Source organism: Chiloscyllium plagiosum, chromosome 12 (genome assembly GCF_004010195.1).
Source record: "Chiloscyllium plagiosum isolate BGI_BamShark_2017 chromosome 12, ASM401019v2, whole genome shotgun sequence".
Lineage (NCBI taxonomy): Eukaryota > Metazoa > Chordata > Chondrichthyes > Orectolobiformes > Hemiscylliidae > Chiloscyllium > Chiloscyllium plagiosum.
The window spans coordinates 18,231,329-18,257,874 of NC_057721.1; the positions used below are offsets into that span (position 1 = coordinate 18,231,329).

Genomic DNA, 26,546 nt, shown 5'->3' on the forward strand with positions numbered 1-26,546 from the left:
AGCAGAAATACGGCTTTGCATTAGAGAATCAGCCATAATTCTATTGAATGGCAGAGCTTTAGTCTCAAAGGGCCTTCTGGCCTATTCCTGTGTCTACATTAATCTCTAGTCCACTCTGAACAGATTGGGCAATAAAATTCCTTGTGTTTCTTAGAATTATAGAATCCCTACAGAGTGGAAGCAGGCCATTTGGTCCATTGAGTCCACACTGACCCTCCAAAGAGCATCTCATCCAGACCCACCCCCCTTACCCTATCCCTGTAACCTACAGAGTGGAAGCAGGCCATTTGGTCCATTGAGTCCACACTGACCCTCCAAAGAGCATCTCACCCAGACCCACCCCCCCTTACCCTATCCCTGTAACCCTGCATTACCCATCTCGCCTGCACATCACTGGGCACTATGGGAATTTAACAAGGCCAAACCACCTTATCTCTACACCTTTGAACTGTGGGTTGAAACCAAAGTACCCATAGGAAACCTACGCAGACACGAGGAAAACATGCAAACTCCACACAACCACCCAGAGGGTGGATTCGAACACAGGTCCCTGGTGCTGTGAGGCAGCAGTGCTAACCACACAGCCACTATGCCCACCCTTTATATTGAATATTTCTGAAAAAACTACATTTGTCCAAGTTGTCTGTCTCTTTCATAAACAAGTGAACCATAACTGCAAAGTTTTTCAAACTACCCTCCATATTGTTACAGGACGTTTATTCTACAGAATTTTGAAAAAGGCAAACAAGGAAACTGTAATTTGACCCAAGGTTAATTTCACAATTCGAATACAAAACTCAATCAAAGCTGTCATCCTAAAAATGTGTTGATTCATCAAATAACCTCATTCTAAAGCTGCATGAATATAGTTTAAAATATTGTGACAAATTCAAATAAATAATTTGTTGCTATACAATTAGTCGTTTCAGCATGAGCTCTGTCATACTTATCCTATCTATCTATAGAAATACACATTATCCCATACTTAGTTTCATTTCACTATTAACTGAAATGCTTGCCACCTATAAATAAGTCCTTGCCTCATTCTGTTGCCACAACCTCATTCAGCTCTTTATACCTTCATGCATCCTCTGATTCTGCCCTCTTTTAGATGGCATATTTGTATCATTATTAACTGCAGAACTATAGATCATTTCAGCGCACAATCTGAAATGCTCTGGTTGAGGACCTCCACTTTTCTAAGCGCTCTTCTCTCTTAAGAATGGATTCCAATTTGTATAGTGGGCTACACCATCAATTGCTCTTCCAAGAATCTTCCTCTTCCTTGGAATGAGTGTGCTTGTAAAATGGTTGTCATCATTAACTGTCTATGTAATCCCAAATGAGTTCCGGCTAAATATAAAATAATACAACTGGAATGTTTCTCATTGGCTAGTAGAAGTGCAAAAAAGTGTTGACTTGTAACAATGGCAATTACTAAAGCATGGATTGCTTTTGTGGAAGGCAGAAACAGGTTCGCAATAATAACATACAAAATCAGAAAGAAGTACGACAAATGGTCTTTTTAAATAATATATACACATATCCAGAGCCAAGAAAAAAGAGATTAGGAACTCCTACCTCATTCAGTTCATTACTCCTCCTGCAGTCAAACACTGTAACCCCTTCTTTACTAGGTGTGAGGGTGACAGGAGAGGAAGAGCCACTGTGGACTGGTGTTTCTTTAAAATACATTTGAATGAAACAAAAATAAACTTTCATTTCATAAAGTTAGCAAAATGAAAAAAGGACAGGGCACAAGATGTTACCTCCAAGCAGAATTCTCCAGCAGGTTAGGCAGCATCCAAGGAACAGGAGAATCGACGTTTCGGGCATAAGCCCTTCTTCAGGGCTTATGAAACGTCGATTCTCCTGTTCCCTGGATGCTGCCTGACCTGCTGCGCTTTCCCAGCAACACATTTTCAGCTCTGATCTCCAGCATCTGCAGCCCTCACTTTCTCCTCTAGAATTCTCCAGCACACTAATATCTTAAAACAGTTTAAATGTGCAATTTATTTTCAGCATTCTTATGAGAAAAACTAGTACAATCATAAAATTCAACATTGAAGGAAGTCATAACAATTCCATGAAATGAAAACAGAGTTTGGCACATGTGGCCATCATAAAAGAGAAATACTGGTTATTTCCTGCAAGCGAAATTTCCCAGGGTCTTGGCTGAGTCCCTACTGTGCCTGATCTGTATTAATGACCAATATACAGAAACCCATTTCAATGCTGTCAAGTTCACAGAGGAAAATATTGACAGTACAAAACAATCAGCAACCTGCAAAAGAAGTCAGATAAAGTTTGCAATTGGCCAATTTAGTCGCAGGTGAAGTTCAATATAGTTAAGTTGAAGGTGTTACACGATTTGGGGAAATAGATCCACAAGGAGATCACTGAATGTGTGGGAATACCTAATCAGGAAAGGATATGGGGATCATGTGGAACAGCTATAAGCAAGTAAAATGTTATTTCTACTACTAGCCTCAAGACATCATGGTAAAGTTACATAGCGCTCTGATCAAACCTTCTTTACATGAGGCATCTTTCAGTGAAATTGACAAGTCAGTGCTTTGGGACTTTGACCAGTTGGAAATAAACAGACAAATCCACGTAGAGGATCACTAAAGGCATACAAGGAAGACATCCACGCTATCAGATTGGAAGCCAGTTCCAGAAGGTAGAAGAATAGATTTACAAACATCTGACTTACGAACACTCATCCTTATGAAGGTGGTTCCATACAGAGTGCAAATTTAAAAGATCCAACATATAAACATTTTCTGTACTTACGAACATCTACTTCATATTGCCCTGCATTGTGTTCTGACCTGCATATAAATTGACTTGCAAAGAGACCGTCAAGGACAGAATCTGTTCACAACCTAGTGACTGCCTGTAACCACGCCCAATCTCATATACTTGGCCAAATCTAACATCTTACCTTACTAAAACCATACACTTCAAAACCATTGATACCATTGCTTTAAATTGCAATATCCTACAATTAACCATGGCTCTGTCACCAATTATCTTTAATAAAAAGGTGGCCTACGATCACCACAGCAAAAATATTCACAGGTGCAACCTGGAAAAGGATGTCTTTTCAATTAAGATCATCACAAACTCACAGTTAAAGTGTTAAATACATACTTTTCTCCAAGTGTAAAAGCAGTCTGGGCATTTGGGCAGGTTCATAAAAGCGGCGCTTTGACTGTGGGGAGGCACTGCTTTCAGACAGCCTGTCACACCCTGATGCATGCCGTGCTGATCGCCTCAATGATTGAACAGATTCAGGATCAATTTTCCGTCTCTTTGGTGTTGCAGGATCTCCCGACAACGGCTGACTATCTGTGGATTGTGGTGTTGACGGGTTCAAAAGAGGAGGAGGACTTGGTGAATGTTCCTTTTGAGGTCTATTATTTAATAAGCAAAATAAGAATTTAATTAGATGCAATTTTTAAGTAAACAGAGAAAAAAACAGATGAAGTACCACACCATCAGACATATTGAGAACTGACACACATAAACACACAGCTATAATGCCAAAGTGAACAATGATCCTTGTTAGGAAAACCAAAATAATGTATACAGTGAACTATATTCTCTAAACAACTCTTACTTTTTACATTTATCAAAGCCTTTGTTATCACCTTTTACATATCTGATAACGTTTCTTTATTTTTCTCTTATAGCACCTTCACCTCCCAAACACTTCCCATATTTCATGACATTATAATCTTTCATTATCCTTTTCTTCCCACGCTTACAACATAAATTTCAGTCTAATTTTAATCTCAATTTATGAATGAAAACTTTTGTTGAAACTATCCCTTTTTGGCATAAAGGAATATATGTAGTTTGTATTTTCTCCCTTTCATATTTTGGGATTCACTAACTTGGATCATTAATTATAGGCAAGGTGATTTAATTCTACCAGGACTCTTACTGTACATTGCATTTTTTTTTTGCCCCAGCACCTTTATCCCAAACACTTCATTAACCTTTTATATTCTTTTTTTACACTGACCCTAACAAATATTCGGGTCACTATTTATCCAATTATTTCACTATTCTGACATCAGTTATGTATTCCACTTCATTTTCTAGAACTATCTCAAGCAATGCTTCTTTCCTTGTTGGACGATAAATGTACTGATCGGAAAGCAGTCTTGGATGTTGTATAAAAAGCTTTTCCCATTTTGACCCTTTAATTTGCATCAATCTTGAGATAGTTAATATCACACAAATCGACATCCTGATGATTTTATTTTTTTTCTAAACTGTCGAGAGATTTCCCCACCAGCAAATTTCTAATATCTTGCACAGTGTAGCAATGCCAACAATTGTGTAATTTTCTTTGATTTGTTACTCTGTCCATACAGTTTCTGACCTCACATCTTATTTTAAACACACTTACAGAATCCTTTAACTATTCTTCCACCTACCCAGCCCATGCTCCTCTCAATCTCTCATGAAAAGGCGGTAATCTTGCCTCCATTATTGCCATTTTGCAAAAATTTTCATTCCAAGTATTCCTGACAAAATAAATGCTGAAAAGATTAACAATTCAAGACTGTAAAACCGACTTCTACCAAATATGATTTTTGTAGCTAGTTCGGTTCTTGGAAAAATAAATATCTCTATTTTATCAAGATCATAAAATCTATTAAATTTTCTATTTTTGGAAGTTACTTACTCTAGCAAAGTACTAGTTGATTAAATAAAACTGGTGATAAATGTTCTATCTATCCAGTGCACTGATCCCTGTCAAAAATATTAAATCATCCCTTATTCACTTATGGGTAAACATTGATAGTGTTAACATTTGAGTTTGCAACTAAAACATGTTTCCAGGCAGGACTTCAATACAAATGAAAATAATTCCCAACTCTGAAACGGAACATGAAATTTGCAAAACAAGCTGGTTTTATTTAATTAGCAGTAAATAATGCCTGCAAGCAGGTGTTAATCTTTGTTTGAAAGCTGCATATGTTAAGTATCATTGTACAGTATATTAATACAAAAGAATAAACTATTGCACACTCTTAAATTAAAAATGACTTTGTCAAAGCAGACTTTGGGCGGCACGGTGGCACAGTGGTTAGCACTGCTGCCTCACAGCGCCAGAGACCTGGGTTCAATTCCCACCTCAGGCGACTGACTGTGTGGAGTTTGCACGTTCTCCCCATGTCTGCGTGGGTTTCCTCCGGGTGCTCCGGTTTCCTCCCACAGTCCAAAGATGTGCAGGTCAGGTGAATTGGCCATGCTAAATTGCCCGTAGTGTTAGGTAAGTGGTAAATGTAGGGGTATGGGTGGGTTGCGCTTCGGCGGGTCGGTGTGGACTTGTTGGGCCGAAGGGCCTGTTTCCACACTGTAATGTAATGTAATGTAATCTAATCTAATCAATCATGGCCGAGTGTAGTACATACATCAGACCAATATATTTCAGTAGATTGATACTATCACCAAAAAGCAGTAAAAATGTTCAAACAGAACTAACAACATTGTGAGCACACCTTAGCTTTGAAATAAATCCCCAACTATAAACAACAGCTTCTGCTCACAAAAATATGTGCCATCTTACAGGAAAAAAATAACAAGTACATCACAGCAAAGGGTACTGAGAGCTGTATCTTCCTGTGCCATTTCTGCATTGCTGGTGAAAGTAATAACGGTGTTTGGAAAACAATACGTTAATAATGACATAACCAATGTGCAAATATTGTCAAGAATTGGAACCAAGATCAAAATAAATGTCTCATCAATAGCATGTAAGATCTCTTATCACCTATTTGGGAACAGGGAAAACACAAATATATACTTTGCTATAATATGCACATTTCCAATGAAATAATAACATTGAAGTGAAGTGGGAGTATATGAAATTCAAAAATACAGGACCATATAAATATTAACAGCTTGTTCCTTCTCAAAGAGTTGCTAGAAATATTTGCAACAAGGGTAATCTTGGTTCATCCACATCAGATGATTTTGGATTCAAGCACATAGCACAGGATAGGCAAGCACTGAGAGAGTGCTACTTCGTCGGAGGTACCATCTTTTGAAAGAAATGTTCAAAAATTCAAGTGGACAGAAAGATTCCATGGCAGTAATTGAACGGTAGAACATTTTGTGTGTTCTGAAATAAAAATTCATTCCGCAAATGACACCACTTTACCAGTTTGACTGACCCTTTACTTCACTTGCTGCTTGTAGGACCTGTGTTTGAACTGGCTAACTGGTTATTGCATTAATCAACAAATGTGATTACATTTCCAATTCACGAGCTTTAAAGTGTTTTAGGACATTGAGAATGTGAACAGTCCTATAAAGATTGAAGTAATTCTTGCTGTTTTTGTTTCCCTGTAACGTGGGGAATTTTCCTTATAAAGTCACGGAATATAGTTCAAACAGAAGCTCCGTACTTTGATATGGGTACCAATGTAATTTATTTAAAATCCCCTTCACATCACCACAATAAAATGAGCTGTGATGATCTCATATCCTCAGGCAAAAGAGAACTTACCTAACATTTGACAGGGTTTCCTTGATTGGAACAAAGAACTTAGATGAAGTGACCTTCTTGAACTGAGCATGTTCATACTGGTAGAGCAAAATCATGGGTAGTGTAAAGTCAAATGTGATTCTTAAACCATCCACCATTTCTTTACAAAGTTCAACACTGCAGAATAGAAAATATTTCATTACTCAACAAGAGCCTTGTTTATTTATTTGGTCAGATGTTGCAGTAAATATAATAGTGAAACCATCAGTTCTGAAGTTATTAAGGAGTAAATAAAGCCAGCAACTTCAAATTCTACTCTTCTTCAAGCTTTGCTCCAAAAGGTATCTCAAAGCATTGAATAAATGGAAAAAAAGTAAAGTTGGGATATTTACATGATAGACAACAACTCAACATGCCAGAGAAAAAAATAAAACTTGTCTGTTAAAGTACATTAAAGCTTATTCATTAACAAAAACATTACTGACACTAAAAATTAATTTTTTACAAAGCCATTCAAATTTTAATTATGATTGTTGTAAGTAATTTTACCTGTTCAGATTGAATGTCACACAGTAACAATTCTTCAATCTGTTTGATTAATATTCCTAATCCCCTGCAGTTTTGGATTTCTAATTATTTTAGGTTCCAGTGCAAATGGCTAATGAAGTTCAATGTAAAATGAATGGCTAAAATCTTTCATTGTTGCTGACCAGTATATTTTTCCATTTCCAAAACCCATTATGTAGACTTACTTTTTCTCAGGTGGAATGTAATGAGGATTCATTGGAATCTGTGAATTACTCTGATGATGACGACACCTTTCATTGGCTGAAAAGGCTGCATTAATTGCAAAATGTTTCACATAGGATTCCAAAATATTAATAATATTCGTCTGACATGGAAGCTTCACCAACTGAAAAATAGATTATCCACAATTTTATACTAATCTGTAACTTTTAAAGTTATAAGCATTTGAAAATGAACATTAAGCATAATCCAAGTTAAAACCTGAAAGTGCCATAATTGTCCCAAAGTAATGACTTAAACAGGAATACTGTATACCAATCTAAATATCCAGATACTGGATCCAGCTGTTTAGTATTAAGTCAATGAAAATAAAAATTAAGAGATGTGTAATGGAAGGCCATTAGCTCCAATATTACACTATAACCCATTTATGTCACAGTTTTCAAGGTTGTTATTGTTACAACTGTAATGGTTATCACAACTGGTGGACTTTTTCTTTCAAAAGTGGCTTATAACAATTAGATTTTTGTATCTTGTAATAGTGACATTAATGGTTATGGTTATATATAAGATAGTTTGTACAACAGAATAAGTAATATCATGTCTTCATAGAGAAACAGCTTTTTATTGATTGAGAGATGCTCGTCATGGAATGGGTGCTACTATACTTCAGCTCAACCAACTCAAAATGTAATGGATCATGAGGCACTTTGTGACGTCCGAGTGTGACAAGGTTTTTTTTTAAAGTCAGTTGTAAGTATGTACAAGATCTGCAGAAAGATAAAGCATTTGTACAGTGGTTGAACATGGTCTCCCATGGATGATATGCATGCTATGGGTGCATTTCTTACAATATGTTTATACAATAAACCATTAATACTGCCTTAACATAACCACGGTAAGGCAAGTGGAGTAAATTATAGTATACATCATCAAAACATACATAGTTACAATTGGCTATACTAAAACGTGTTCATTATGGAAAAGTCAACTTCCGAAACTTCACATTGCTTACCCTCAGAAGGTGCTTCTGGCAGACCTACACTTAAAATACATATCCTTTCAATATTGGCAAACATTTTTAACATCGATGCAAAAGATGAAAAAAAACTTTTAAAATGGTATGCTGTACAATAGGAAATATAGAGCTGAAAATGTGTTGCTGGAAAAGCGCAGCAGGTCAGGAAGCATCCAAGGAGCAGAAGAATCGACGTTTCGGGCATGAGCCCTTCTTCAGGCTCATTCTCCTGTTCCTTGGATGCTGCCTGACCTGCTGCACTTTTCCAGCAACACATTTTCAGCTCTGATCTCCAGCATCTGCAGTCCTCACTTTTTCCAATAGGAAATATACCTTTTTTCTTTTGTTGATGTAATAGCAATCATCCTCAAGTTTCTTTTTCAAAATGTCTGGAATTTCTATATTTATGGTTTTCTCTTCCATTTCCTTTTTAGAACAAGTCTCTTGATCATCCTTCTAGATTATGAAGAAAATTGGTTATATTGGATCAGTTAAACACACCACAATACCAACTCCAGCTGTTAGATTTTTTACATCTCCCTGGTGCTAAGATGCCTGCGGCAGTAAGAAGTGTTTACTTACAATGGCTAATGGTTATTTAGTTGCTATTGTTCACGCATGCATGTATATTTGTGTATTCACATTTTCTTTGAGGGGTGTGAGGGAAAGAGAAACGGAGAGGAAGGGGGCATGGTTACTTGGTGAGCCTGAGATCTTGCCACTCTCATCAATAACACATTTAACATTTTAGAAAATTATTTTTAGGCATGAAATCTGAATTTAAGGTTAATTACAAATACAAATTACAAAATGGCTAAACATAAAAGTACTTTGTATGGCTTTACGGTTGCTGGGCTTCATAAGACTCTTCTACACATCTCCTTTAAGTCAAGGAAACAAGAAACAGTTTGGAGAGGGAGATGAACCTCCGACAAGATCTCAGATGAATGATATGAGGTTTTTGCTGAGTTAATAATCAATATTTTTTCTGTAGTTTAGTGTACTATTGTGTACAAAATGGTATATACGTTAACCAAAGAAGCTTCCAAAAAAATGTGGTTCGACCCATATATCACTTAGTGCAAAATGAGTTTAAAATGTGAATTGCCAGCCTGGGTTGCCAGAAAAGTAATTTAAAAAAGAAAATCGATAAACCATATTAAATTATTGTGGCACGGTTTACTGAATGAATTGGTTGTCCAAAGATACTTTAATGACAATCAAAAAATAATTTTACAATGTTAAATGCATTGTTTTTTGCATCCAGTTCAGCAAATTCTTTCAATGTCACTTCACCATGGCATTCTTGTAAGGAGTTCACTCAGGTTTGATGCTTTCAAGGTCAAAATTATCCCTCCACAACAAATCATTTCTAACCATTAAACTGAATATTCCACATGTGAGCAATCTGCTAACACTTGATGCACTAATATGGTGTTCCAAGATGTGATAATGATACCATACCATGCCCAACACAGCAAGTAGATTTTTAGCCTTGTGCAGATACAGATGTAATTAGAGGTAATTTAAAGAGAAATGGGGAAAAAAATAGTAAGTCAATCTCATTCTCTTTAGAAAAAAAAAGCAAATAAATATCAAGGTGATCTAAATTAAGATTATTAAGATTGCTTAGAGAATTAAAAAAATGACAGGAAATAGAAGTTAAAACTTTGATAAAATTTTAAAAGAATAAGATTTCTCCAGCCAACGTAAAATAGAGTTGTATAGTATGTGACCAAGGAGAGTCACTGAAACAAATAAATGAGAACAGAACATGAACTGATCTTCTTGGAAAAGAAGATATAAGGTAATGAAAGAAATGCACTATATAGCAAAAAATGCAGGTAGATAGGTGTTGATTTCTTGTTTATAAAACCCCTAATGCTTTGTTGTATATTGTTCCTTTGCATTCTGTGTTCAAGATTCTTGGTACCAAAGTTCAGATCAGCTCTGCATCAACATTAAGTTCTAAGAACTGCAGCACTTCAATAAAGTAGCTTGTCACCACCTTCTCAACAACAATTAGGAATAGACAATAAACATTGACCTAGACAGTAACATCCATACTCACAAACAAATTAAAAAACAGAGCTGTCTATATCCAAACAATTAGAATCAATATCATTCAAGTGAACGTCAATGTAGCATATCACCATCAGACATTCCAACTATAAATTACACCATTTTGGCCATTTACATATCATTGTTTTTCTTAACAGATCTATTTTATTTTGATTTATTCTTTAGATGTGTATATCACTGACAAGCTGGATTTACTACTAATTACTGTAATTATCATTGTACCTGCCCTGTCTTTCCCACATTTGTAATTATACTTTTGATCATCCAATCAAAAAAGCAGAATTTCATTCCCTAGGTTCCAAACTCTCCTGTGAGATAAAATGTGAGTCCCAAAGATACCAGTGACATGACCCAGACAGCAACTGGAGGAAGATATCCAATTAAGTGGTCACACCTAATTAAGGCTGGCACGCAAGCTCCCAAGAGTGGAGGATTATTTGGAGGTTGCTCAGCACTAATTGATTGACAACCGCCATGAAAGTAGACCTTGCTGAAATCGGAAGGTAAGCAAGAGGGCTCTTTCATTCTCAGTTGCCAGCCACAAATTAGGTAGAGAAGACAGCCAGGAGAGTTTGGGCTTTCAGAGGTCAGCAGGAAGCCCTGAACAGTATCCAGCACTGCAAAAGTAAATGTGATGGACTATTTTTCATAGCAGGGTATTCCAATTAGATTGGAGTCTTTGGCCTCCTGTACTCCTTTGAGAAGGTCCTTACAATTTGATACATGGATCCTGATCTATCAGGTGTTCTCAATTTTTGAACTGGCAGATGGCCAGTTTACAGGACTCAACATTTCTTTTAAAATTACTGGGGAGGAACACCTCATTGAAAGGCTGGTATGCCTTATGGTGCAGCATAACTGTAACTTCATCATCTCCAATTCCTCCACCTCACCAGAGCAAAAATTCAGCCCAATATCTCCTGAAGCAGCTCGCTGTCATAGTTCATTTTATCATATTCTTCTGAAGCACTCTGGGACATTTTATCATGATAAATTTATTGTTGTTCTGATAATACTGGCTCATTATTTAAGTGAAACCAGTGATGGTTGTATTTGGGCATCCTAATTGTAAATCTTTGGAAAAAATAAAGTCTACAAATTTTTATTGCGTGTTATTAGTTTCTGTGATTCAGAGGTTACTGGGGACTGTCAAAATAAAATTCAGAAACAAGTTCAATACGGATAACAAATATAGAAATGAGAGACACTAAAAAACCTACAACTGCATTGTAAGTAATAAATTTACAAATTTTAAGAAAACATACAGAAAATATTTTATCATTATGGCAATTTGTCTTCCTGCAGACAATCATCACGGATGATCTTGCACACATTCACAGGGCATTTTATTGACACCAATGTTATTTGAGGATAGTATTACAAACATTAAAATATGCTTACTTTCAGGAAAAGAAATGTTTTATTTCTATTCCTTTTCTATTTTTTATTCAAATGTAAACTTCTAGTTTTGATGACAAATTATACACCTGAAAAGTTACCTCTACTTCTCACAAAATGTTCCCGATGCTGTTGCTTTAAAGCATATTTTGTTTTATTTACCATATCTATTATTTCTTCTGGTTCACTGTCATCTTCACACTCTAATGATTCGTCATCTGTGCCATCTATATCATTGTCATCATCGTCGTCATCATCGACCTCATCGTTAGAAGTAGCACTTAAAGCTTCAAAATGGAAGGAAAACATTTTTATTATATATCCGTCGAAAATGTCATTAGTTTACCAAAGATTTTAGAGAACACAACCATTGGCAGGGGTTAGGGGCAACAATACTTAAAATTATTAAATCTAATGAGGAAATTCTATATAGAGTATTAGGAACTTTCAGCTATGCTTTTAAGAGCTTTCTCCTCACTAAAAGGAAAACATTCTTTTCATTAGTCTCGCGAGTAATACGTTAGTTTTCCTCTGTCAAGGACTTGAGATTTTCCTGTGTTTTGACTCAAACTTCAATCTTGGGAGTATCTATTGCTTGAAAAAAAAACTCTTTCTGCTATTGATTGTAATCCATTCAGGCCTTTTGTACCATTACGTTTACAGCTTTACTAAATAATTTTTAAAAAGTAATGTAACTGCTCAAACAAATGAACTTTCCAGAGTAAACACTTAGAATTTAGTGATTCTTAAATCATGAGCAAAAATTCCATTCAGGAACTGAACAAATGTCATCAAAACAACCTCATCAATATGTTTTAAAGAATGTTGAATGCTTAGTACAGTATCAATTAAAACAAATCTTTTTAAACATAAAATACAAAGGTCATACACATTTGCCTTTATTTACACTGCTATTCCCCATTTCTGTAGAAATAATGGCCCTGTGATAATTGAAGGTTAAATGGTAATCTTTTCATTCCCTTCAGTTGCCATAAATAAAATAATGTTGGCAGTGTAATATACTAAAGTATAAACACACACACAGTGCAGAACACCGCGCTATAAATTACAAATGTATAACGGAGATAATAAGAAACTTTAACATGCCAATGTAATAAGACCTCTATTCTGTTCATTCTTCTTGAATATGAAATAGATCACAAAACGTTAAAAATATGACAACTGATTTTTGATCATTTTGCTAAACATAAATACTTTACCAAGACAAAGGTGCAACATGTAATATTTGTGGATAAATGCTTTCTATATCTTGCTTCATTGTATCTATTTGAAAAAAATGTACATCCTGACACAGAAGCTACAGGCCATAAGTTGTATAAAAAATAATTGCAGGCTTTTCAAATCTTAGACCATGAACACATGCAACAGAAATGCACTTTAGCCAGCATTAACAAGGGCAAAGTGGCTCCTTCATCTCTCTGCAAACTCACTGGGAGGTGGAACCACCCTCAGAAGAACAGCTGTCTACTGATTGGATTGACCTGCAGCTCCATCGGCCCTGGAAGGCCAAGGACTCAGTAGCAGTTGTAATAGAGGGCTGCCAGAAACGAGATTAGAATAAATAAGAGGTTACGTGCACTGTCACTCTGTGCATTGTGTATTTGAAATCAGTTTTGGTGAGAAATGCAGATGACAGCATAAAATTACTAAAGGATATTGACAAGTGAATGGGCAATACTGTGGCAAATGGGAGCATAATATAAGCAAGTGTGTGATTATCCCTTTTCAACTGAAAAAGGATAGATCAGGTTACTTTCTAGATGGAATAAAGTTAAATACAATGGATGTCCAAAGAGATTTGGGAGGATACATCTTTAAAGTGTCACAAACAAATGCAGAAAATAATCAAGAAAGCTCATGAAATGCTGGCATTTATATCTAGGAGGTTGCAGTACAAGAATGCAGAAATTGTACAAAACTCTGATTAGCCCCCACTTGGAATACTGCAAGCAGATCTGGGCACCACATCTTCGGAATGATATACTGGCATTGGAGGGAGTAAAACGTAGGTTTGCAAGAATGATTCCGGGACAGCAGGGACTATGTTATGAGAAGACTTTGTACAAATCAGGCCTGTTTTCTCTGGAATTCAGGAGGTTGTGGGGTGATCTAATCGGACTCAAGATATTAACAGGAAAAGACAAAGATAAACTATTTCCACTAGTTAGGGATTCCATAACTAGGGGCAATAGTCTGGGAATTAGAACCGGCCTGATCATGAGAGATGTTTGAAAGCACTTCTACACAAAAAAGGGTATTAATGATTTAGAACTCTCTTACACAAATGACAGTGGATTGTTGTTGTTAATTGTAAATCTGAAATTGATAAATTTTTGTTACAAAGGTATTAGGGGATATTGACCAAAGACAGGTATATGGAGTGAGGCAAAAAGACAGCATGATCTCACTCAATGGTGGAACAAGATAAAGGGATGAATAGCCTACTCATTTGTTCCTGAGGCAAGATGGCCAAGTCCTTTGGTCTTTTTCTTTTCCTTTGTCTTCTTCAGTCTTAACAAGCTGAAAAGGAGCAACATCACTATAGAAACATCATTTTACTGAGGAAATCCTGGAAGCAGCATAAGCGGAACAGTAGCCATAGTTAAGTACAAAGTTAAAAATCACACAACACAGGTTATAGTCCAACAGGCTTATTTGGAAGCACTAACTTTTGGAGGGCTGTTCCTTCATCAAAATAAACCTGTTGGACTGTAACCTGGTGTTGTGATTTTTAAATTTGTACACCCCAGTTCAACACCGGCACCTCCAAATCTTAGTTAAGTAGGATAGTATAAACATCCAATGTCTAAGTACTTAAGTTTTTACTATCTAATCTTTAAAGTGAATTGGTTGCCAGGTTAAGTAGTGCTGAAAATAAATGTTTGGTAGTACAGAACTTAATCATTGTTGAAAGGAGATACGTTGAAGCTTTTCATCTGAATTAAGAGGCAAGAAATAGATTTGACAAAAAAAAACACACCAATTTATACAGCATAAGAATAGGGTGCTGACTGATCGGATCATAACTGGCATGGAGATGTACCAAGAACAATGAAACATCACCTTAATCCCCAGACCAAATAGGGACATTCTGAGATGAGGAAAAGTTTGGCTGTCTCCATGACCTTTGTTTTTGCAAAAGATGCAAGACATGTACAAAATCCCTTTGCTTACATAAAACATTATCCTGAATATTTAAATATGTTGCTTTGAGAATGTGAGTTATTTACTACTCTCCATATCGGAGGATTCAGACCGATAAATTGAGAGGAAAAGTGAACAAGAAAACATCACTGATAAAGACTGAAAATAGGTACAGAGGGCAGTTAAAGTAAAATGGAACCTAGAGATCTTCCCTATATAAATAGTACACAAGTAGTAGGAAGTGGGGTGGGTATTTTAGAGCCAAGGAAGGTGATGAATGCTTCAAGGGGCATGGCCAGTATAGAATACTTAGGTCATTTGTCCTGGGGTATATAGTGGATGAGGAAGCTGACAAAGTATCAACAGAAGGAGTGGTGATAAACAGTGATGGATAAGGTGAACACAGTGAGGTGAAAGGCTGGTTGTGCTTACACTGGATAAATAGCCTGGTCTGATCGCTTGTATTCCATGTTGCTTAAGGAAATAAGTATAGAGATAATGGAATGAATTGTCATAATCTTCCAAATTTTACCTGGCTTTGTGGGGGTGTCAAAGACTTGGAGAATTACAAATGTCATATCCCAATCAAGAAAAAAAAAAGTGTGAAGACATTGCTAATGACTACAAGCCAATCAGTTCAACATCAATGGTGGGTATTGTTTTACAAATAATTATCAGAGGAAAGAAATATCCACAAGCACTTGGAGAAATTTCAGCTAGGTAAGCACAATCAGCTCATTTCCTTAGAAGCCAAAGCTTTCATTACATGGAAAGAGGTCCTTCTGTCCATCCCGTCCATGCTGGTCCTGGTGCATTTATATATTTTAATGTCATTTTGCATCATCTGCAGACTTACATGCCTTGCTTTTTCCAGTACTTCTTAAATGTCTTGAAGGTTCCTGACTTGACCACCCTTTTAGGGAGTAAGTTCCAAATATCCACCACCCATTGGTGAAAAACATCGATTCAATTTCCATCTGAACCTCCTGCTCCTTACCATAAAACTGTGGCCTGGTTATTGAACCGTTTACTATGATTGAGGTGTGCACACCTCAATTATGTCACCCCAGGACTCTGCTGCTCTGACAAAACCAAATCTTAGCCTATCTGGTTTACCTTTATAGCTCCAGCCCAGTCAACGTCCTGGTGAATTTCCTCTCCATCATCTCTAGTGCAATCACTTTGTTCCAATAGTGCATTATCCTAACTGATAGGGAAGGCTGATGACGGAAAAAGACAATTGATATTGTCTTTACAGATTTTAAGAAAGCTTGGATAAAGTACCAGTCAAAGGGCAGATAAACAAATTGAGGTGCATGGAAGTGATGAGTGTCAGTTTGGATTTTAAAAAAAATGGCATAAGGATAAAACAGTGAGTTGTGGCAGATGATTATTTTTTACCTAGATGGTAATAGACAGTAGTGTTCTCCAAGGGTCAGTGCCAAGAAAACAGCATCTTTTGTTGTTGTAAGTTACTCAGGTCTTGGAAATTTGGGGAAAATCTAGACATACAGCTACTAATGAAGATAATTTCAAACAACGACAAAAGGACTTAGACAGGTCACACCAGCAGATATAAATATTTTGCCACAGTTTCAAAGGATGAAGGATTAGGTTTGAGAAGCTGGGGTTACAATTGAGGGACAATTTCATAGAGAGATACAAAACTATGGCAGGTTTAGAGTAAACAAAAGTCTGAACTTCATTGCTCCTCAAAAGTGGAATCGCAGGCAGACAGGGTAGTGAAGAAAGCATTTGGTATGCTTGCCTTTATTGGTCAATGCAAAGCGTATAGGAGTTGGGAGGACATGTTGTGGCTTTACAGGACATTGATTAAGCCACTTTGGAATACTGTGTTCAATTCTGGTTTCCCTGCTATAGAAAGGATGTTGTGAAAAGTGAAAGGGTTCAGGAAAGATTCACAAAGATGTTACCAGAGTTGGAGGGTTTGAACTGTAGTGAGAGGCTGAATAGGTAGGGGTTATTTTCCCTGGAGCGTTGGAGGCTGGGGGGTGACCTATAAGAGGTTTATAAAATCATGAGGGGGACGGATAGGATGAATTTCCCCAGAGTAGCAGAGACCAAAATTAGAGGGTATAGGTTTAAGATGTGAGGGGAAAGATTAAAAGGGACCTAAGAGGCAACTTTTGCACACAGAAAGTTGTATATGTATGCAATGAGCTGCCAGAGGAAGTGATGGAGAGAGGTACAATTCCAACATTTAAAAAGGCATCAGGATAGTATATTAATAGGAAGGATTTAGAGGCACATGGGCCAAGCACTGGTAAATGGGACTACATTAATTTAGGATAGCTAGTCGACATGGATGCGTTGGACCGATGACTCTATGACCTGTTTCTATTCGCTGGTAATACAGGGACTATGGGTCAGAGACTTAAGGTTTTTGGGAAGAAATGCAAGGAATAATTAAAAGAACATATTTTCTACAGTTACTGAATGGAACTTGCTGTCTAAGAGGGTGGCAGAAGCAGAAATGATGAATGATTTCAAAAGACATTGGCTAGCCATTTATACAAGTAAATGTACAGACTTAGAGAGAGCACATGAATGGAGTTGCTTCAAGTTGGCTATCGATTTGATTTAATGAAAGGCCTCCTTCCATGCCATATGATTCTACAACTTAAAAAAAAACTCACAGTTTTCATCATTGTCTTCCTTTTCATCCGCAGGGAGACTTTTCAGCACTGAGTCAACACCAGGTAGCCGGCAACGACGCTTCTTTTTCCCTTTGTTTTTCCTAATCACATGAAAGTTAGTATTAAACCTAGCAATCTTTCATAGATTCATTTCATGACACAAGAACTTGAATAATTTCCAGAAGCAAAATTTAGTTAAACACTTTTCTAAATCTTACAAAAAAGACAAACAAAATATCCAAGTTTAAATTTTAAATAATGTCAATTAATCTGAAAACAATCACTTCAAAAATTTAAGGAGCATGGTAATAAGTTTATATCAGCATACATAAAATAGGATGCAGTTTCTGTAACCCTCAAACTGCATTTATTGCATTTAACATTTTGCAATCATATTTAATTACCAAGAGTCAGTTAAGGTTATTCAATACTTTTCAGCAGGACTATTTATTTCTAATCCAGCACAGTTTGACACCAATACAAACAAAGTCACATAAAAGAAGTGAACATTTATATATCTCTTGCTGGATATGGTCTTCAGCTGAATAAGTTGTAAGTGGTCCATGGTCCTTCTTTCACAGCACTGCAGATAGAAATCTATGAGGCAGCTTCAATCATTAGATCTTTGTGTACGTGATGTACTGAAGTTTCTGCGCGACACTGTACTGGCTGTAATTTCTGTACAAATTTTACTCATGCTTGGGACACAAATGTCAGCTCATTATCAATCACAGCATCCTTTGCATGAAGGCAACTCACACTGAATATCTTGGAATACTCCAGTTGTGGCTTTGCACTTTGACTCAAGTCAAGAGCACGTTTACTCACCTTATAAACCTGTTCTTATTGGGGCCTGATTCCATTTGTGCAATAGCTATGCCCTGGCAGCATATTGTATTCAGAAAGAAACATGAGAATTCATTTGATTCTCAAACTTCAATTCATCAATCCTTTAGGTTGAACTTCCGTAGAACTTCTTACTTGCCAGATTTCACATAAAAGGTTTTTGCATTTATCTGACCAAGCTGCCAAGTTTTTGTTTTAAACAAAGTTATTATTTTGCAAATATTTTGGGGTATGTAATGATGCTTACATCACGTAAATTATTCTTACATGCGAGCCACAGCTTTCTTGGCCAATTTACGCTGTAATCTGCGATTTTCATCTGTGTCACGAAGTACATGATCTTCTGCTGCCCATCTATCCCAGCTGGAGACAGGAGGATAAAGACAGGTAAAAATAAAAGGCAACAAAAAAAAAGAAAACTCAAATCAAAAATGAAGTTTACAAAACCGAAATAAAGCCATTAACCCATTCAAAAGCATAAATTTACTTTCCAAATGTGAAATTCTTACTAATCTGTCAGTGAAAGGGTTAAAAGTATATTTAAGGAAAAAGGACAGGCCTGCTAAAATCAAAATTTTAAAAACACCACAGCAATTCTTTGAAGAAATTAAACTAAATGCAACATGATATAGAAGTGCTTACTTACCACAATGTATTTACTAAACATGGGAAAATAGAATCCAAATATTCAGCAGGTATTAGGTTCAAAGTGAATCAGGTACTTGATATTTTATTTTGAAAAGTAACATCGGATCCATTCAAAATAGGATGAATGATTCAATAAATAATATTTAAATAGAATAAATCTTGGCTTTTGTTGCAACGTCTGCTATTCACAAAGAGAGAGTTGTGCAGCACTAGGTCTTTTCAATTTTACAATGTAATCATTAGACTTCAACTTGGTGCTACTGATTTTAAATTACTTTTGTAGAAGCTATTTGACTGTTGTGATATGTTCAGATGTAGAAGATCATAACAATGGTACAAATAAAAACCAATCAGTAACCATGTAAGTAGCCACTGTTTTAAAAAAAACGATAAACTGGACTTCGATTGTTTGCAGCTAATTCATTCCTACCATACTGAATTACTGACACAAATGCAAAGTTCCAAACACCAAGTCCATTAATTGTAAAAATGTAACTTGGAAGGAACATTATACAAGCCTAATCAATGAAATAGATGACTGAAGGAGTGAAATTTAATAGGAACAATAAGAACAATGTGGGCGGCACGGTGGCACAGTGGTTAGCACTGCTGCCTCACAGCGCCAGAGACCCAGGTTCAATTCCTGCCTCAGGTGACTGACTGTGGAGTTTGCACATTCTCCCGTGTCTGCGTGGGTTTCCTCCGGGTGCTCCGGTTTCCTCCCACAGTCCAAAAATGTGCATATTAGGTGAATTGACCTTGCTAGATTGCCTGCTAGTGTTAGGTGCAGGGGTAAACGTAGGGGAATGGGTCTGGGTCGGTGCGCTTTGGCGGGTCGGTGTGGACTTGATGGGCCGAAGGGCCTGTTTCCACACTGTAAGTAATCTAAATCTAAACATACTGTACCAAATAACATAAATAAAATAATAAATTATTTGAAGGAATTAACCTACTACTTTGAAATTGTACATGGTTTAACAAAGTATTCTCCTTTTTCTTCACTGAAACACTCAACTAGAGCCATTAGGGGTTTAATGACAGCTCTGTTATCAATGCAAAAGACAAAGACTAGCAAAATCTTACATTGTTGTATCTCGCAGCAGCAATTCATAATGTTATCCAAATATCAAACATGAAAGCAACTAATCCAGAATTAGTGAAAAACATTCTCCAAAAAAATATAAACTGTAGGTTATTACTAATGTGTTAAAACAAAAATCTTCAATCCTAGAAGTATCCATTTCTTTATTGAGAAAAGACAGAAATTTAGGGACCTGATAATCTATACAAAGAGTAGATTCCAAAATTAATGTTTCTTAAAACAACTGGAAAACCAAATTTCATTCTTTTGCACTACAGTTCACATTTACCTATAAAATAAGGGTGGAATTGCCTCAAGCTAGAATAGGAGTGAATTTGCAATTGAAAAGTAAATATATGATGCTGGTTGTACATCACATCTGACTGCTCACATTACAACACAGAATACACAGGTCTTTCTCTAACGTAGGTGATATGCATTTTTAAAGACTGTTTTGTAGATCAAACTCACAAAGCAGTTCAGAGTTAAATAATGAAATAACGTCAACCAGAACTTCACATAATCAGATTTATTTGGGATAATTATCCTTGTTTGGCAGTATAACAAAGTTGTACATAAGCGTTGTACTAATATTTATTAGAATTGTATCAAAACAAACAGCAAAAACAAAATACTTTGTACTTTATAAAACTAAAACATCAGTTTTTAAATGAGGGGATTAGCAAAAACAACAGAGTTAAATAAGAACAGTGCTTGCCTATATACCTACAAGCATGAGCATTCACTAAGAGATCATACACTAAACAATGTGGAGATCAAAGGTGCAGACAGTAAAAATAGAAAATTATGATAATCAAATTACAGCTTCTGCATTTGTTTGAACTAATGTTTCAACCTCTCAACAAAGATTCTTTGAGGCTTTCAATAAAGTGAAACAAAAGTTGATAAATGTAAAATGGCTAAAATAAAAATCATTGGACTTTATCAGAAAACACACCACTTCAAATGGCATATTAAGCGAGGTGATCAACTGGCGGATGTCAAAAGTACCTCAAAGTGCTCATTAGTTGAGTTTGAAAATAGTGTTCAGATTATCTATACATTAAATGGTAATTGAATGTATATGTAGAATCAAAAATTATCTGTATGCATCCTTTCAATGATTTGCCTTTCTATAATTAAAATAATTAATCTATACTATTTGCATCATGGGTAAAGACTTGATGATCAGAGTCTGAGTTGCCCTTTGCTGTTTTGTTATCTCCAAATTCTGATCAGAAGAACCCATGATCAGACAGGGGAAGTGAAAAATACTTATAGTTGTATGTTGCACACACATGATATTTTTATTTTGGATAAAACAGGTGCAACATAAATTATGTATGAAACGTGGTTAAGATTTAACTTGCGTTATTTCAGATCAGATCATTCGAAAGTCAGATGAACAGTTGAAAGGGTGCAAAATCACAAGGATAATTCCACATTGTTGAGTCATGAGTAGAAAATTAAAAGAACTTTTATTCTCAGTAGCAAAGAACGACAAGGCAAGAATTGTGCATCAAGAAATATCCTCTTTCTGACGAACCAGATGCACTAGAAATAGAAGTTAAATGGGAATCAAGACAACATTTTTTTTAAAAGAAAATAGAATTAACAGACTAATTGTTAAATACACTGAATGAAGAATCTATCGAATCAGTCCAGCACAATAAACTGAATGGATTTGTCACTAGTGAAAAGTGCAAGAATAGAGGCTTGGTTTAAGGTATAAAGGGAGAACTTTATCAAGTACAAATCTAGAGTACATAATTTCGAATTATTCAGATTAGTTCAATAATCTTTTCACTTGCCTAGTCCTCTTATGCATAGTGTACAGATGCCTTCTTTCTTCAAGAGACAATCTGTCTTGACTAACACAAAAGGCTACTGCATCCTTCAATGTGCAAAGTGCACAACTGCAGAAGTGCTCAAGGAAACAATGCAATAATATAACTTTATCAATTTATAACTATATAAAGCATTAGAGTTGAGGTAATATAGATTTCTTGTCACAAACAGCACAGAAAAACAGCAATCTTGGAATTGGTAAATACCAGACAAACACAACCAGAAAGAAACAGAAACTGGTGAAGCTGTAATCAAAACCAACACATGGTAACTGATTTTGTTGAGTTGTGTGGTGGTGCATGCATTATTCTTGCCTTAAGCATCTGGAATTTAAAAGCAAACACAAGACTAGAAATCAACCAGCTCTTCTTCAGTAGAAATCTTGCATCTTCCAATATTGACGCAGAAATCAAATTACAATTATTTCAAATTTTCCAATTATTGTTTGAAAAAAATGACTCAGTGGTTTTAGTAGTATTTAAATGGTACTGAACTTCCATGTTGCTGTGATAAATCTCCCAATATAGTTTTATAAATTTCTTCTCTGCCCCAGTAAAATCATTTTATGCTTCTTTTTATATTTTCATATGGCATGACACAGAAAAGGACAATTCTGCACACCAAATCTGAAATTTTAGCTATAAGTGTTCTCGTCTAACATTACCCTCTGCTTGTTCCATATACTAATTATTTTATCAAACAACGAATCTCTTATAGAATAAGTTATAACATCTACTTACAAGCAGATACACTGCTAAATACACTGAATGAAGAATCTATCCAATCAGTCCAACACAATAAACTGAATGGAGTTGTCACTAGTGAAAGAGTGCAAGAATGAGGCTTGGTTTAAAGTATAAAGACAATCACCTTCACCTTCTAATTATTCTCCAGGTGAAATTTCAGGCCCAGTGGCATCATTTTTGTTTCTCTCAATTAACACACTGAAAAATATGAGATTACATTTTTAAATCCAATCGGGTTTACCAAGTTGTTTCATTTCAAAGAATCCTGAAGTGTTCAATGATACTCTCCCATAGCTTCTACATTGAATTTCCAATATCTTTATTAATTTGCACTTCAACTGAATTAGTCTTCCTTCAAGTTTATGACTCTCCTGCCTTCCCTAAATCTCCCCTACCATTTAAACTCTTTCAATCATAATTTGTTGGTAACCATCTGACCGTGTCATGTACCTAAGCACTTGGCTTCCACTGTTGCAATCTCTGTCTGGACCATCTCCAACTTGCATCTTTCTCCATCCACTGGATATGATCCCCTTCCTATCTCAATTCCATCTATAATCAATACAAATGACTTCCAACCACAAACTTCTAACAGCCTGACATTTGACCAGTAAAGAGCAGGAGGTCAGGCAGCATCCAGGGAACAGGAGAATCGACGTTTTGGGCATAAGTCCTTCTTCAGGATTCCTGAAGAAGGGCTTATGCCCGAAACGTCGATTCTCCTGTTCCCTGGATGCTGCCTGACCTGCTGCGCTTTTCCAGCAACACAGTTTCAGCTCTGATCTCCAGCATCTGCAGACCTCACTTTCTCCATTTGACCAGTAAACCAAAGCTCTTCGGTTGATCACTCCCTTACCCTACCTTGGATATCTTTATTCCCAATAAAGCCTTGACTCTCTCCCTTCAAATTCTGTCATTAGACCTCGGTATACCCTCAGCTTCAGAATCTCTAGTTCAAAGGACGAACATTGTGTTGGATATCTGCATATTTGTACACAACCAGTTTCGATTGATATAATATAGCCAAATAGCGATGGCAATGACTAACTGACCTCAATCCACTAACAAGGCATAACAGTATTTCAGAACGATTACGAAATCAAAAGTTCTGATTTTTTCCACTACCAACCATTTCCTCAATTTAGCTCATGGACCGGAGCAGCTCATACATCAATTTATCAGTAAGATTGAGGTTATATATTTTGCCACCTTGCTGTTCACCACTTTTCACTTATCCAATAAGTGAAATCCGCCATAGCTCCAATGCTGTGTCCATACCTAGTCCCTCTCCCACCTCTTCTCACTCCATCTCCAAGCTCAATATACCCATGAAATGCATTCCATACTCCTTTCACTGCATTCCACTGAACATTTAAGCATCCAAATTCCTTCAAACTCCCCAATATTAATTGACATTTTAAGTTCTTGCCTCGTTTAATACACTCCTCAAAAGCATTTTTTTATATGAAAGACAATAAATCTATGATTTTATGAAATTCTTATTAGAGTCCGAGAGTCAGTGTTGTACAGCACGGAAACAGAGACTTCAGTCCAACTTGCCCATGCCAACTAGATATTTTACATTAATATAGTTCCATTTGCCAGCATTTGGTACATATCCCTCTAAACCCTTCCTATTCATATACCCATCCAAATGCCTTCTAAATGCTGTAATTGTACCAGTCTCCACCACGTCCTCTGGTAACTCATTCCATACACGCACCGCCCTCTGCATGAAAATGTTGCCCCTTCCGTCCCTTATAAATCCTTCCCCTCTCACCATAAACCTATGACCTCTACTCCTGGACTGTCCCATCCTAGGTAAAAGATCTCGTCCATTTTCCCTATCCATGCCCCTCATGATTTTATAATAATTATAAAGGTCACTGCTCAGTCTCCAATACTCCAGGGAAAGCAGCCCCAGCCTATTCAGCTTCTCCCTACAGCTCAAACCCGCCAACCCTGGTAACATCTTTGTAAATCTTTTCCGAACCCTTTCAAGTTTCACATCATTCCAATAGCAGGGAGACCAGAATTGCACTCAATATTCCAAAAGTGACCTAACGAGCTTATTGAAAATTTTGAGATCCTCCAACTCCACAAAAATATTTGTTCCTACATTTTCCAAATTACCACTATACATAGGTGAAAGATTGGTGGAGTCATCTGAGTAACTACGTAAGCCATTACTCCGAAATATGCAAACTTCTGTCCTTGGATCAGTTGAATGTTTGCTCCATTCAGGTCCCTGATTGTAGTTTGATCTTTCCATTTAATTTAAACTTGCCAGATGTAATTAAGAATCTACTTAGATGTATATAGAGAATTAGTTTCTTAGAGATGTAAAGAATGATCTTACCTTCTGTTCCAACCATTAAAATGAATCAGATATTCTGGGATCTTTCGGCCTTTTTCATCTCTACTGACTTCTACATCAACAATCTGTAAGAGATGATTAAACATCCTAAAACAGTGCAATCAAAAGAAATGCCACACACTTATTTCTATTATGAACCATGTTTTTACATATAACATTTTTATCATTAGAAATTTAGTAACATCATGCAAGTATCTAGAAGAAAACAAAAGTCAAGGAACATTATTATCTGTTAATTTATTTTCGAATGAATGAAAAGAATTAGCTGTTTATTTTTACAAATAGTTAATGATAGTACAGAACTATAGTACTGCAGAAAAAAGACGTTTTGTTGAATCTTTATGTCTTGCAGTCATCAAGATAGTCAGTCAGACCTACATTACTGCAAGCTATGTACGTTAATACAGTCTTGTTCTTTGCAGACAGACAGAAAATGCACATGCACTCTACCTGTTTCAATTTAACAAGGTAAGTGACAGTCATTTGCTGGTTCATTCTGCAGGGCAATGACTTGGTCAAAGTCAACATGATTGGTTTGAAATTTAAAACAACGTGGCAGTAAACTGTCAACCATTAGGAACTGGCACATTCTCCATGACAATGCCTCTACCACTGGGACTTCACTCGCCAACCAATTAGCACTCTCCACTCATACAGTAAAAATATTGCTTTTTTCCTTTAAATTATATCCATGCAAATTACTCTTGATGGCAAGACAAAATGTCTGGACAAAACCTCTTTTCTCAGCAAAACCTAACTACAATTTTGTTTGAAATAAATAGAACTAACGTTTTACAGCAAAGGCAACAGTCATCTAGCTTACCATGCCTATGTTGGTCCTGAAACAACAATCCAATGAATCTTTACTTTTTTTTCTCTGAATTTTCTACCCTATCTAAAAAATCTGATATCCAAATCCAAAATAAATGTAAAGGTAGTTAACACACTCATTGGAATTAGCTTTTCAGCAGAACAGTAAAGCAACTGACCCATCATCTAACCTTTTTGGTAATTACAGTGCCATCTGAACCACCATTAGGTAATTGAAAGCACCTATTCAAGTCAATTTAAAAAAGTAATGGCTTCTTTTCAATCCTGCGTTTGTACTTTAGGCACAACGCCCAAGAATCTAATGGGTTCCTATTCTGAACAATGAACTTTTGCATACATATGGATACAGCATTAGATAAACCAAAATGTCACATTGTAGTTTGGAATAACACAAGGAGAAAGTATAAAAGGAGCTTTTTCATTTTATTTGGTTTCAAGATATAGGCTGGTAAGGCCATTTCTAGCTGACTCTGGAAAGGTATGGTTCATCATCTTCTTGATCTGCTGCAATCTTCACAGTGGTCCAAATCAGAAATACGGGATTAGTGGTGCTGGAAGAGCACAGCAGTTCAGGCAGCATCCGAGGACAGG

General features: G+C 36.3%; 1 protein-coding gene across 7 annotated transcripts in view; it reads right to left on the bottom strand.

Moving 5' to 3' along the window:
- LOC122555022 (male-specific lethal 3 homolog) overlaps positions 1-26,546 on the bottom strand; it is a 49,160-nt gene that overhangs the window by 15,589 nt on the left and 7,025 nt on the right. For 2 of the 7 annotated variants that reach the window (XM_043700609.1, XM_043700608.1), the window contains exons 2-11: positions 25,107-25,189; positions 18,692-18,787; positions 17,579-17,679; positions 11,919-12,043; positions 8,610-8,732; positions 7,264-7,424; positions 6,533-6,688; positions 4,452-4,541; positions 3,157-3,419; positions 1,582-1,682 (exon numbers count right to left, since the gene is read on the bottom strand). In XM_043700609.1, coding sequence (XP_043556544.1) covers positions 1,582-1,682; positions 3,157-3,419; positions 4,452-4,541; positions 6,533-6,688; positions 7,264-7,424; positions 8,610-8,732; positions 11,919-12,043; positions 17,579-17,679; positions 18,692-18,787; positions 25,107-25,189 — 1,299 coding nt within the window. Of the gene's footprint in view, positions 1-1,581; positions 1,683-3,156; positions 3,420-4,451; positions 4,542-6,532; positions 6,689-7,263; positions 7,425-8,609; positions 8,733-11,918; positions 12,044-14,222; positions 14,309-17,578; positions 17,680-18,671; positions 18,788-22,877; positions 22,946-25,106; positions 25,190-26,546 lie in introns of those variants that run through there. The other 5 variants (XM_043700615.1, XM_043700610.1, XM_043700612.1 and 2 more) reach the window with 4 other exon arrangements.